This window comes from Vombatus ursinus, unplaced genomic scaffold (genome assembly GCF_900497805.2).
Source record: "Vombatus ursinus unplaced genomic scaffold, bare-nosed wombat genome assembly UNPS02014789.1, whole genome shotgun sequence".
NCBI classification, from domain to species: domain Eukaryota; kingdom Metazoa; phylum Chordata; class Mammalia; order Diprotodontia; family Vombatidae; genus Vombatus; species Vombatus ursinus.
In genome coordinates, this window is record NW_020954567.1 from 21523368 (window position 1) to 21538323 (window position 14956).

General features: G+C 38.6%; 1 protein-coding gene across 3 annotated transcripts in view; it reads left to right on the forward strand.

Moving 5' to 3' along the window:
- The window catches only part of CACNA1E (calcium voltage-gated channel subunit alpha1 E), a 393237-nt gene that overhangs the window by 342373 nt on the left and 35908 nt on the right, over positions 1–14956 (forward strand). For all 3 annotated transcript variants that reach the window (XM_027868457.1, XM_027868458.1, XM_027868459.1), the window contains 7 exons: positions 452–589; positions 1671–1872; positions 2471–2635; positions 3676–3786; positions 10570–10653; positions 12377–12502; positions 14780–14845. In XM_027868457.1, coding sequence (XP_027724258.1) covers positions 452–589; positions 1671–1872; positions 2471–2635; positions 3676–3786; positions 10570–10653; positions 12377–12502; positions 14780–14845 — 892 coding nt within the window. The remainder of the gene's footprint in view (positions 1–451; positions 590–1670; positions 1873–2470; positions 2636–3675; positions 3787–10569; positions 10654–12376; positions 12503–14779; positions 14846–14956) is intronic.

Below are 14956 nucleotides of genomic sequence, written 5' to 3' on the forward strand. Positions count from 1 at the left end.
CTTCATGTAGAAGGTGGCACTTGAGCTGAGCCTTGCCTAAAACAGAGGTTGGGATTCCAAAAGAAGGAGGTGAGAAGAGAAGACCGTTTAGGCATTGTTTCATCTGCCTCTCCTACCAGATCTTTAGCCAAATAGCTAAATGTGTTTGAATGCTTGAGTCTACCTATTCTCCTACATCCTTCTTTCATATTTTCCCCTCCTCCAATCCCCAAAATGTCCCTCCATGTGCCTGCTTTTTTTTTTCTCTTTTCCATCTGCCCCCATTTCTATTACTAGGGAAAAAATTAGTTGGCAATGTAAGTGAAAAATGTTGTCATTCTGTAGATCTACTATTATTGTTCCTTCCCCCTAGCATCAGCATGTCATTGCCCAGCAAAACAGCAGATATTTCCTCTCTACATTGTAAACTATGATGAAGAGGCCCTGTTTTTGCTTTTTCTCTGCTTTGCAGAGGCAACTATGTGGATCATGAGAAAAACAAGATGGAAGTAAAGGGTCGGGAATGGAAACGCCACGAGTTCCACTATGACAACATCATCTGGGCCCTGTTGACCCTTTTCACTGTGTCCACAGGGGAAGGCTGGCCACAGTAAGTAATGGAGCCTACCTCTCTGTTAATGAACCCAAAGTGAGACTACATAGTCGCTTTGAAAAGGTGATTCAAGTTGAACAGAACTGATTCTGCCATTATTCAAGGGGAAGTAAGTCGTTCTTATTGAGCAAGGTAAACAGAAAAGTGGTCACACAGAATCCCTTTAGGCAAAAATTGAAAGAAGGATGATAAGACAAGAAAAATATTTGAGAAAGGGTGCTCTAGCCAATTTGAGAGGTACTTGTAGAGGAAAGAACTTTTGCATACTTCATACACACATACACTTTTTTAGGAGGACAAGGGCTGTTGAAACCAGGAGTTTCTCAAACAACTCCACTCTCTAGGCACGGGTTCCATCTGCTAGCCTTAGAACTATGGGCCAAGGTTTGAGTAAGGGAGCAACATTATAGTGAATAAAAAATTGAAGCTAGAGATAAACCTTCTCTCGTCTTGACTCTTATGAGTAAGGCCTATTTCCTTACTTCCAATTAACTACATTTATAGTTGGCCATGTAGACATCCCCAAGCTACCACGATTTGCCCGGTTGTAACAAATCCTACTCATTTACAAGGAAATAACTGAAATCTTGAAGGCTGCATTTGCAAACCTAAACTATAGAACTAAACAATACAATTATACTCTTACTCAATACAAAATGAAAGAGTGATAAGAACAGTTTGCCATTTGTATTGAACCAGCATGATTATGGGCATCAGAAACTGATATAATATGTGTAAACTGAGAAAGGAAAGGATAGCAAAGGAGGTAGGCTCAGAAAACATAGAGTCCAGTCCCTTGCCAAAGCTTTTATTGTTCAGCCCATGATATGGACTGAGCAGAATAGGGTCATGGAAAGAGTGGTGCATCTGAAATCAGATGACCTAGGTTCAGATCCTAATGCCATCATTTGCTAGCCAGGAGATCTTGGTCAGGCTACTACCGTGTGCTTCAGTTTCCTTATTTCATAAACAAGGATAATAACACTTGCAAAGGGCTATTGTGAGGAAAGCATTTTGTAAGCCTAAAATCACTAAAGAAATGCTTATTTTTTCCCCTCTCTATTCCTTTGTCTCCTAGAGTTTTGCAGCATTCTGTGGATGTGACTGAGGAAGACCGGGGCCCAAGCCGCAGCAACCGCATGGAAATGTCCATTTTTTATGTGGTATACTTCGTGGTCTTCCCCTTCTTCTTTGTCAACATCTTTGTTGCCCTTATCATCATCACTTTCCAGGAACAAGGGGACAAGATGATGGAGGAGTGTAGCCTGGAAAAGAATGAGGTAACTCGGGCCGGGTGCTCAGGAGGCTCTGGGAAGAATTTGTTAGTCAAAAACATTGAGGTAAAAAGCTGAATCATCTGTGCATGATCCCATGATAGATTCGAGTTAAGTAATAGTAGATATGCTTCATATTTTATAAAAATTTAAAAGGTTTAAAGGTAGTGGATAGTTCAGAAAAATAATTTTACTGCTGCTCTTAATAGGTAATATTATTTAGTGCTATAAGGTACCATCTGCTTTGATCCTCACAATAACCCTGTGAGGTAGGTTCTATTATAGTCTCCATGTTACAGATGAGGAAACTGAGGTTCAGTGATGTTACTCACTCAGGGTCACATACTAGTATGTGTTAGTTTTGGGAATTATTCAATGCCTAAGCACCTCACATGATATGTGATATGAAAGTGCTTCACTGCCTATATATTCAGGTTTCTCTTCTGTAGTTCTGTCTAATTGGTCTCTTATTGATTTTGCCTTAGTCTTAGCCTTTTCCAAAACTACATTAAAATTGTCCTCAATACCAACTTCGTGAAAACAATGTTAAGGAGCCTCGTTTAGGGAATTTGAGTTCATGTTAACGGACTTGGCTTTCCTCCAGAGGGCGTGCATCGACTTTGCCATCAGTGCCAAACCGCTCACCCGCTACATGCCCCAGAATCGGCATACCTTTCAGTACCGTGTCTGGCACTTCGTGGTGTCCCCATCCTTCGAATACACCATCATGGCCATGATTGCCTTGAACACTGTGGTGCTGATGATGAAGGTGAGAGGGCTGCAGGACCAATGGCTCAGACTTTTTAGTCACATATCTACTTTATATTGTCCCAAACATTGGGAAAATGCTTTCCTCTAGCTGGGATTCCTTTTATGCCCAGTCCAGCGGTCTAACCTCTGGGTCTCTTGGAATCTACTAAGTCAAACTTCAAGGAAATAGGTGACAATATAATAATGGACACAAGCCTCTCAAGAGTGTTGTCACCAATAGGAAGAGCAGGTGATAGTGCCAAGTAGACGGTCTCTAGAATTTGGAGGAATCTCTAGGAATGGAGAAGAATTAATTCCCGTTTAATGCCACGTGTCTCACTAAACAGGAAGGTTGATAGAACTGCAATTTCACCTCTGGATAATGGCATATTTAAAATTCAAATTAGAATTCTGGGTTCCTATCCTATATGCTTCACTTTGTTCTGGAGAAACTAGTCAGACAGTACTGTTGGCAGTTCCTGAGGCTTTGCATATGACACAGTTCCACGCTATACTTGTGATCGGGAACATTCAGCAGTAAACAAGGATTTATTAAATAAATACATCCTATGTGCCAAGCACTGTGCTAGGCACTAGGAAGACAAAGAAAGGCAAATGACAATCCCTGTCCTCAAGGAGCTCACAGTCTAATATGGGAGAGAACATGCAAACAACTATATACAAACAAGATTATGTGCAGGATAAATACTAGATATTTAACTGAAGGAAGGTACTGACTTTAAAAGGGGATCAGAAAAGATTCCCAGTAGAAGGTGGGATTTTAGCTAAGACTTGAAATCAGGAAAGCCAGGAGGCAGAGAGGAGGTAGGAGAGAATTCCAGGCATGGGGGGACAGTCAGTGAAAATGCCCAGAATCAGGAGATATAGTGTCTTATATGAGAAACATTTGTTCTTCTATGGAATCTAAAAGGCATCCCACCATGGATATGAGATAGCCAGTTTTGATGGACAGGTAGTATTCTTCTCTCCATATTGTCTTGACTCTCTCCCCCTATTTCTCCCTTCCTGCATCTCTCTCTCTCTCTTTCTTTCTAACAGTACTACTCTGCTCCCTGTACCTATGAACTGGCACTAAAGTACCTGAATATAGCCTTCACCATCGTGTTCTCCCTGGAATGCATTCTCAAGATCATCGCTTTTGGCTTCTTGGTATGTCTCAGGGATTTTGTTCCCCGTATTAGGGCTGTCCTTGTAGGATCCTCTGGTACATTACTGACATTTGCTTTTGGTGTTAGTGCTTTTTCAGAAAGAGGTACACATTTGCACATCTAAGCACAAACTGGTTTTAGTGCTCTGAAAACATCGTTAGTATCAAGGCATACGATCATTTGGAGATGAGAATAAAAAGCCCGGTTCTCAGTCTCAGCTATAACCAGTCATCTTTCCAGTCCATGCCAATTATTTTTTGAAAGCAAAAGAACACTGACCATTGCTTTTCTCTTAATCAGTGGTTTATGAGGAGGAGGAATCAGAGAGAAATGGGAATTAAATGAACATAATTTTGACATCCTGTCTATGCACTGGAACTAAGACTCCATTTTCAAATTGTAAATTTTCATTAGATTTTTCCAACCAAATGAGAAATGTGCATTTTATTATGCTTTTATTCAGGAATTCTCCATCTGATAACCTTTAACAGAAGATAAGTAAAATTATAATGTTTCAGAGCTAAAAATAATCTCAAAGGTGATCAAATGCAGTCCTCTTATTTCATATATGAGGCAGTTAAGGGCCATCACTGTTTTAGCTTGGCCCCCACAGTCACTAGAAGGCAAGTCTCTTAATTCCCACTGACTTTATGTACGGTGGTTCTCGTGGGTGGGATGGGGGGAAGGTGGCATGGTTTTTGCATGAACTCTCCTTTTATATCTTCTCAACTATTCATTATAATTTTTAAAAGCACCTTATTTTGCAATTCACATGCTCTCCAAAGCATCAGGAAGGTCTAGACTTTTGCCTGAGTATCCTCTGAGTCTTCCTTCCTTCTCCCTCTCATTGGCATCAGGGCTTGCAGTAGGTGCAGTAAGACCAGCACGTTGGCAGATTATTAGGATGCAGGCAAGCCCACTTGGCAGCCATTTCACACTTATTTGGGGGTGTGAACTACAATTTCAAATTACATGTGTGTGTGTCTTTCCCTGTAAGAAGAAAAATATTATTCATTATCTGAATATGTGTTTGGCTGCTAGTAGTTCCAACTTGGCTCCAGACCGTGTTTTGGTAATTGTTCTGCAGAATGATTGTCGTGATTTCCTTTGGTTTCCCAAATGGTTTTCTGTTAAAAAAATCATTAATTTGATAATTTGGGGTGGGGAATTGAATGTTGTCCATGCAGCTGGTTGTGATGTTGTTCATTGGACTCCCTGAGAATGCTGTGAAAGTTCTGAGACTGGGGAAATGAAAAGGGGATCAGGAGAACCCAACAACAAAGATATGTTTACAATGCAGACTAACCCTGCTGAACTGAAAGAGATAGAGGACCCAGCACCACAACAAGCAAAGTTTTTCAATTTATTATAATTTACTTGTGCATGGTCCTGACATTATCTCTAGTTTAAGCCCCTAATTACTCACTGAATTATACTGAACATACACTTATGGGCCTTGATCCCACCCTGAGCCTGCCTTCTTTCCCCATCACTGCCCCCATCCCCTAAGGCTCTTATTCAAAATCAAGAAGCATTGCCACATTTGTGAATTTTAAAAAATGGAACCTCAGTGATCATTTCCAGGAGTTCAGCTCCTTCATTTTACAAATGAGCAAAAAGAGGCCCAGAGCAGTGAAATAACTTGTCCAAGGTAGGTCACATTGCTAATTATTAGCATAGCCACCAATCTATGTTTCCTGATCAGTGAGGTGCAATGAAAAGAGACACTGGATTTGTCATCAGAGGAGCTGAATTCACCTCCCAGGACCGTTACTTACCATGTATTTGACTTTCAGTCAACCTTTCCACTACTCTAGGCCTTGGTTTCCAGATCTGTAAAATGAAGGATTTATACTAGATGACCTCTGACCTCCCTTTCCACTATAGATCCATGTTCCCCTCTGCTCCCATCTTATCCCAAAAGGAAACATTCAGGCCAACGTAAAGGGTAGGCAAAGCATCCTAAGACTTAAAACTTCAGTGCTTCTGTATGAACTCTAGAATAAAATATAAACTACTCAATTTTACATTTAAAGCGTTTTATAGTCTGGCCCCAACCTATCTTTGTAGTGATTTCACATCATTTCCTTTCATTCATTACCTCCCCACCAAATTGGCCTACTTTCTATATGTAGCCTAAACACAGTCTTCTACTCCCCGTGCCTTGGTACAGACTGTCTCCTGTGCCTGCAGCGCTTTCCTTCCTTACCTCCTCCTCCTGGAGTCTGTAGCTCAGCCTCAGCTGAAGCGCTACCTCTTATTTGAGGCTTCTTGATAGATCAGTTGATAAGCATTTATTAAATGCTTACTCTATGTCAGGCCTTGTTCTAGGCATCGATGATCCAAAGACAGAGGACCCTTCAAGGAGCTCATAGTCTATCACAGAAGAAAACATGTACATAAATAAATATGTATGAAAATTGGCAAAATAAAGACCATGCATATTTATGGAGGGGGAGGGCATGAGATGTTGGGACTGGAAGTGGGGCAGGGTCTGGAGGAGGGGTATCAAGAAAGGCTTCATGTTCAAGGTGGATCCTGAGGAGAATTTGGAAGGAAACACAGGACCTCAAGAGGCAGAGGTGAAATGGAAATGCACTCTGGGCATGAGGGATAGCCAGTACAAAGGCTCAGAGATGGAAAATGGAGTGTCATATTGTGGCAGAATGTGGGAAGGAGAGTATTGTATACTAAGATTGGAAAGGTAGGTTGGGCCTAAGTTGTGAAGGGCTTTAACAGAGAAACAGCAGCTTGTATGAGATCCTGGAGTCAATAGAGAGCCATTAGAAATGATTATGTAAGCGAGGTCTGACATAGGTCAAGATCTATGATTTAGGAAAATCATTTTGGCACCCATAGGGAAGAACGACTGCACAAGGGAGGTGCTAGAGGCACAGAGAACAGTTAGGAGATTTCTGTGTGTAAGTGTCAGAGACAGTATTCTTACCCAAATCTTCTGCCTCCAGAGCCAGTACTTTTTTCATTGTGCCAAGTTGCCTCCCATGGGAAACATCCCACCCTTTGCCATGATAGCCAATCACAGGAAGAGTTATCAAACACAACCCTACCACCTAACACTCCTCCCCTCCATCCTTCCTGCTGCCACACTGTTCCCAATTTCCCACTTTCTCCCCCAAGTTTTAGCTTGGAGGCAGTTATAACTGCCACCTGGGTACTCATAGCAGCTGTTCAGGCTCCACTGGGGAGATTTCCCACCATGTGTTGAATTTAAGATACATATAGGATATCTAGTTTGAAATATCCAGTAAGCATTTAGAGATGTGCCAATGTACCTTCGGAGAGAGCCCAAGGTTTTGTATTTAAATTTGGGAGTCATTTGCAGAGTGATGATAATTAAACCCATGGGCTCTGATGAGGTCACTAAATAACAAAATGGGGAGAGTAAAGATAAGAGGGTTGAGGGCATCTTGAGGCATACCCACAGTTAGTTGGCATGACATGAGTCCTCCAAAGGAGACCACGGAGAAATGTCATCAAGAGAAAGAATAGTGTTACAAAAATCAAGAAATGAAAGGAAACATAATTGATGGATGTCAAATGCTATAGAAAGATCAAGAAGAATGAGGGTTGAAAGATCTGGTACCTGGCAAGTCAGTCTTTATTATTTGTGTTCTTACTACGTGCTAGACACTGAGTGAGCGGTTTTGGTTTAGTCATGATATCAGAAACCAGATTACAAGGGGTCAAAAAGTGAGTGAGAGAAAAAAATGAAAGTAATACGGGCAGATAGCAAGTTGCAGAGTAAGACATATTTTTGGACATGTGAGAAATGGGAATTTGTTTTGTTTGACTATGCATATTTGTTGTAGAGGTTTTGTTTTGTTTTGTTTTTAATTGAGGGGTTTAAGGAAAAAAGAAAAATCCTTATCATCAAAAAAAAAGAAAGAAGAGGAAATAGAGTTTGGTTGAGAAAGGGAGGAGAAATAAAAGATGGAAGTTTGAGGGGGTTGTAGGATATACTGAGTTAAAAACTCACTCAACACAGTTTCATTTTTTTGGTAGTAGGTCATGATGTTTTCAGCCTTGAGATTCACCTACTTAGGCAGTTACATTGATCAAACAAACTGAATAATCATTTATTATCAAACAATAATTATTTATAAGCCTACCCTATCACCCAGAATACCTACAAGATTTTTTTTTTAGTGAAATGATTGGGTGTACTAATTTACTCTAGTGTGTAGTCACTGTGTAAGCAAACTAAGTATATGGTTTTATACATTTGCCTTTTAAAAAAAAAGAAACTATGAGTGAAAAAAAAACTGCTTTTTAAAAGAAACTCCTTTGGTGAGGATAGCATTTCAAACAGATGTGATTTTGTTACCCATAAAAACTCTTATTTGCACATTTTTAAAAACTTGAAACAGAATTTTCTAACCTACTTTAAAATATTCCAAATGAGTTTTGGCTGTGTTTTAACCCATTTCTTAAAAAGTAGAAAAGCAATGTTTGCAAGAACAACTGTTTGACATAAGGAAAGATGGAATTTACTACTTGAATTTCAATTAAAACCTTTGTATGATTGGTGGAAGGTTTGAAAAAGAGTATCATGAATTAACAGGCAGAGCCAATGATACACTTCTTCCATTTGGCTCTACTTTTGTGATTTATCTTTTTTCAGCTATTACAACCATTAAAACTAAATTTTGAAATAAACTAAACTGAATACCATGCCTTTGAATTGCTATATCACAGTGTTATACCAAGATTTAAAAAAAAATATGAACCATGAACATGGCTAATATGGAAAAATGTTTTGCATTACTTTACATTTATAATGGGCATCATATTGTTTGCCTTGCAGAGTGATGATAATTAAACCCGTGGGCTCTGATGAGGTCACTAAATAACAAAATGGGGAGAGTAAAGATAAGAGGGTTGAGGGCATCTTGAGGCATACCCACAGTTAGTTGGCATGACATGAGTCCTCCAAAGGAGACCAAGGAGAAATGTCAACAAGAGAAAGAATAGTGTTACAAAAATCAAGAAATGAAAGGAAACATAATTGATGGATGTCAAATGCTATAGAAAGATCAAGAAGAATGAGGGTTGAAAGATCTGGTACCTGGCAAGTCAGTCTTTATTATTTGTGTTCTTACTATGTGCTAGACACTGAGTGAGCGGTTTTGGTTTAGTCATGATATCAGAAACCAGATTACAAGGGGTCAAAAAGTGAGTGAGAGAAAAAAATGAAAGTAATACGGGCAGATAGCAAGTTGCAGAGTAAGACATATTTTTGGACATGTGAGAAATGGGAATTTGTTTTGTTTGACTACGCATATTTGTTGTAGAGGTTTTGTGTTGTAGAGGTTTTGTGTTGTAGAGTGAGTTTCACTGAGTAGGAGAAGGGCTTGAGGGAAGGAAAGAATTTGGAACTGAAAATAAATTTTTAAAAATTAAATTCAAATAAAATAGTGAAGCATATTTAATCACATTGCTTTCACTAGAATACCATTAATATTCCTAGTAAGGGCAAATGGGGTTTGGTACTTTTAATAAATAAAATAAAAATCATTTGAAATTTTTTATTTAATCTTTAGCTTACCTTTTTAAATTTACTTTTTGTGTTTTATAGTATACAGTATATATTAGTACCATAGTATATGAACAAAATTTATAAATAGATACACAAATATAGAGACATTGTCAATTTTTTTAAATTGATAGGAGTATGCAACCAAAAACAGTTTGGAGACCATTTCCCCCAAGAGTTCTATAGATAGATTTCAGGAAGCTCATGAACTTGGGTGTGTGTTTACATCTTTATTTTTAATAAATTTTACTTTTCTTTATTATCCTATATATTTTATTTTGCACATTTTAAAACATGATTCTGAGAAGGGGCTTGCTTCACCAGACTGCCAAAGGTATCCAGGACACATATTGCTTGAGAACCCTTGCCCTAGAGGATGGAGAAACAGGAATGTTTTTTTCCCCCCAAGATTTCACTGTACAAGCTAGATTACTTGAAAACTGAAGACCTACAGGCCTACTAAATAGGCACCTCTATGAATGAAGAAAAGCCTCAAAGACTTGGTGGTATCTGACATAGGATTTGACCTCAACATCATCTTTTAGTTAATAAAATAAAAACCTACTTAAGCACAAAGCCACATCACCCCCTTTTTATACATGGTACCTTGTCATGTGGGGAGTTGCTCAAGTACCTATCTTATGAGCCCCACCATGGCACAAGAGGGATTAGACCTGTTTTTGCTTAAGAAAGCAGATCTGGGAAGAATGAGCAGAAGTTGCAGAAAACCAAATTTCAGTTCGACATAAGGAAGAACTTAATAAATAGGGCTGTGCACAAATGAACTGGACTGCTTCTAGGTGTGGAGGATTACTCATTATTGGAAAACTTTAAGATGAAGTTCAATGACCACTTATTGCCTCTTTTGTAAAGGGAATTCCTAATGAGGTACAAGTAACACTAGATGGACTCTGAAGTCTCTTTCAACTCAGATTCTGTGATTTTTCCATTGAACATTATGATCATAAATCCAATTTTCAATACAAACTCAATACAAACCATTCTGTGATTATCAAAAAAAAAATTAGTGGCATCATTGTAAAATGGCAAATTTTGTAGCTGGTAAAGGAGATATGGGAGTTCTGGTTGAAAATATTAAAATATAAGTAAAAGTTATTTTGACTTTGTGTATCAACTGATATTATTTAATGTCAGATGGCAATTTAAAGCAAGATAACCAACAATCTTGTTCTTCTTTTATCTATTTCCTTGACCTCGGTTGTCTGGCAGAATTATTTCCGAGACACCTGGAACATCTTTGATTTCATCACAGTCATTGGCAGCATCACAGAAATTATCCTGACGGACAGCAAGGTGAGTATCCTGAATCTAATTTTAAAAAATCCTGTACTCCCATTTATCCAATCAAACCCAGAAGCCTTATTTTTTATTTAACCCACTTAGACCATGCAATATCGTGGATCAATTTCCAATGCTCATAGTGTCAGATATACCCTAATATTTAGGCAGATAGATAGCACAGTGAATAGAGCAGTGGACCTGGAGACAAAAAGACCTGAGTTCAAACCCATATTTATTTACGTCCAAATAGAGTCAATGAAATGTTAAAGGTTCAAGAATGAAATAAAAACTTCCTGAGTGGGCAGCATCCATATGAACATAACCGACAACATGCTTACCATAGAACATTACAGAAATGAAGGTGGTATGGATCAAAAAAATACAGTGATTTGCGAGAACAATACAACATTAGCTCATTGCTACCAGAAATTATGAAAGATTATCTTAAGGACACAATATTTATTGATCAATGCTGATTTTGAAAGGAAATTGTAGAAATTATACAACATATTGTTGCAAGCTGCAGAAAATTTTGTTGTTGATGTTTAGTTGTCTTTAGTTGTATCCAATTCTTTGTGATTCCCTTTGGGGTTTCTTGGCACAGATGCTGGAGGGCTTTGCCATTTCCTTCTATAGTCCACTCTACAGATGAGGAAACTGAGGCCAATAGGGTTAAGTGACTTGTCCATGATCACATAGCTACTAAGTGTCTGAGGCCACATTTGAACCCATGTCTTTCTGACTCCAGGTCTGGCACTCTATCCAGTGTATCACCTAGCAAAATTTAGCACCGCTCAAATGCCTAAAAAATAAAATAAAGTGGCGAGAATTGCACACTGAAAGCTAACTGTCCTTCAAAAACTAACATGATAAATCCCCATATGATTAAAAACTCATAGATATTCTTGAGGATTCAATCAATAATCTATATTGGAAGTGGAAAACTATTAGGAAAAACTGTATTCACAATAGTCCTAATGTAGCACTGACGAATAAAAATTTTAAAATATTATTTTAATAGATGCTGCCACATTGAATACTCATAACCTATTATCTATGTGGAATGAAAAACTTTCAAAATATTGAAATTAGCAGAAGAAATTAAAACCATGTGGGAAGAAAATAAAGCACACATCACTGTTGTACTGGTACTCAAGCTGTCCCGCATATGCTTTCTGTGAGCCTACGGAGACGAATATATAACCCAACACTTTAATTCAATTATACAAAGCAACCATTTTGTCCACCTTACACAATAGTCCACCACTCTTTAAGCATAAAAGAACAATAGTAGGATAGCGATGTCTTGAAACTATTTCTCTCTAAGCTCTGTAAAATATAAGATGAGAATAAGAATGAGTGATAATTAATGAACATTTACATTGTGATTTAAAATTCTTGAAGCCCCTTGTATGTATGTTATCTCATTTAAACCTCTCAAAACCCTGTGTGGTATGTAAAATGGATATAATTTTCTTCACTTACAGATAAGAAAACTGAAGCTCAGAGAGGTTAAATGATTTGGTCATCATCACTAAGTATCAGAGATAGGGATCAGGCATAGGGAAGATTGGAGTCATTCCACTTTGCCACCATGGCAGCTAGAGGTAGGGTTTTGAGAAGATGTATAGAAATGTTGCTTGATTCTAGCATTAGTCCAGTGCTGTGAATACTGGTATTTAGTAATTTCTAAATGATCAACATGTCAGTAATTATTTCCATCTTTCTCCACCAGCTGGTGAATACCAGTGGCTTCAACATGAGTTTCCTAAAGCTTTTCCGAGCAGCCCGTCTCATTAAGCTCTTGCGACAGGGTTATACCATCCGCATTTTGCTCTGGACTTTTGTTCAGTCTTTTAAGGTAAGAAGCACTGGCTTTCTTTCTCTTCAAATTGAAGAGGTCATGAAAAATGTGCCACAGGAAGCAGCACGGCAAAAAAAAGGGTGTCATTTGGCACCTTTGGGTTTTGTCTCCCTATTCTTTAGTGTGTGTGTGTGTGTGTGTGTTTTAATTTGTACTTTGAGAATGGTAGAACAGAATATTTGTCAAAAAGTGTTATATAAATTTAGTATAAAACCTTTATTATCATTCGTAACATTCAGCTGTGCTATAGGTCAGGTCATCTCCAATGAAGTATAATCTCTTACTGGAAAAACTTAAAAAAACACAGTCTGCTGTGTCAGTCTGGCCACCCTTGGTGGGAAAGAAAGAGAAAAGGTTAACTGTGTGCTGATTTAGATAATTTATTCTAAATAGCAATGAGCTCATTGTATAAATTTTAACAACAGGCACCTGAAGCTGCCTTCTTTTACTATTTATGGTTTTTATGTCCTGTGCCAGACTTCAAAAATCCTCATCTTTTGAGTTTTAGCAAGGTCACTTGAGTCACTCCATTCATCCTTGGCCTCCCCATTGTCATTATAATTGGAACATCTCCCTGATTTTATTGGGCTTCTGGATGCATTAGCATCATATAGGATATTCAACTCCAATTTTTTTTTTAGTAACATTGTACTCTGACCTATTCAGACCGCACTTGAAGCTATTGTTCATGATTTTAGATGTAACCTTTTTAAAGGGGTATCACCAAGGACAAGCCAACAGAAAAGGGCTGCCCAAATGAAGAGGTTACTTAAACCATGTCATATGTGAATTGGTTATAGGAGCTAGAGAGAGGTTTAGCCTAGAGAAGACTTGGGATGAAGGTGGAGGGTAAAGGGGAGGGGTTGTGATAGATACCTTTGAATATTTATTTTATTTTATTTTGGTGAGGCACTTGGGGTTAAGTGACTTGCCCAGAGTCACACAGCTAATGAGTGTTATGTGTCTGAGGCCAGATTTGAACTCAGGTCCTCTTGACTCCAGGGCCAGCGCTCTATCCACTGCTCCAGCTAGCTAGCCCAATATCTTTGAATATTTAGAAGGTTGTCTTATCTAATAGGTATGTAACCAGTGGCTCAAGGGTACATTTACATAAGACCCCCTTTCGCTGCTGGAGATTGATTACTCAGTGTTCTATAGCTACATGTGTGCAGGCAGCTAGGTTAAGCATTGGATAGAATGCCTGGGCCTGGAGTCAAGAAGATTCATCTTCCCGAATTCAAACCTAGCCTCAGACACTTCCAAACAGTATGACCCTGGGCAAATCACTTAACCCAATTTGCCTCAGTTTCCTCATCTGTAAAATAAGCTAGAGAAGGAAATGACAAACCACTTTAGTATCTTTGCCAAGAAAACCCCAAATGGGGTCATGAAGAGTTGGACCTGATTAAAAACAAATGAACAACAACCTGCATGTGGGGTAGAGTTGATGAGAGCTTCTTCTCAGCATTGTTGTGAGTCTCAAAGGAGGTAATACTCGTGAAGTACTTTGCCAAACTTAAAGACCTATATAGACACTAGATGTTGTTGTTAGAATTGCCTTGCTTTTGGATGGGAAAGAACTCGATTCATTCAGAAGCACTGCATAGTTTTGTACTGCATAGAATTCTGTGCCATGGAATTTGTAGCAAGGTTTGATGGTGGCTGATGGTAAATATTTTTTTTTTTTAGGAAATAGCTTTGGAATAGTGACAAAAGTGAACTTCAGGAATTTTAGACCAGACAATAATGCAAAACCAGTGTAGGCCTGAAATTGCTGAAGGATGAAAGAATGTTATGGAATCTGACTTGCAAATACACCCAATCACTATTTCATTTTGTTTCCAATTCTCACTAAAAAAGTTATTCTTTGGAGAAAGTCCCAGAAAAGAAAAAAAGATTTGGAAGTCAAAGCCAGATGTTTGGTCTGAAATTTGCATAACAATACTTGGGGTATAGTGATAGAAAGGAGAATATAGATGTCCGTATACAATAAATGTCCCTCATTGCTCATAGAGGTATGGACAATGGAGGTCTTTGCTATGAATGTGGTCAATTAGAATTATGGGCAGCTTGGCATTCGACAGCCTCTCCATCTGGGTGGTGATCTGTACATTAAAATAAATCTGAAGCCAAACATCTGAGAGGGTCCAGGGAAGATAGTGTCTTTGACCTTTCAAGTAAGCAAGGAGTCAGGTACAGCCAGCTGTTTCAGGATGTGACAATGAAAAGTACCACCTCTTAAATGAATAACGATTATCTTTCTTTTTATTGCAGGCCCTCCCCTATGTCTGTCTACTGATTGCCATGCTTTTCTTCATTTATGCCATCATTGGGATGCAGGTAAGCACGAATTTCGTTGGGCCAGTTGTGGAAGGAAAGATAAAAGAAGGCCACTCCCCTTAATGGAACAGCTGCTTAGTGGACAGAGCATGCATGGATTGACAGTAGATC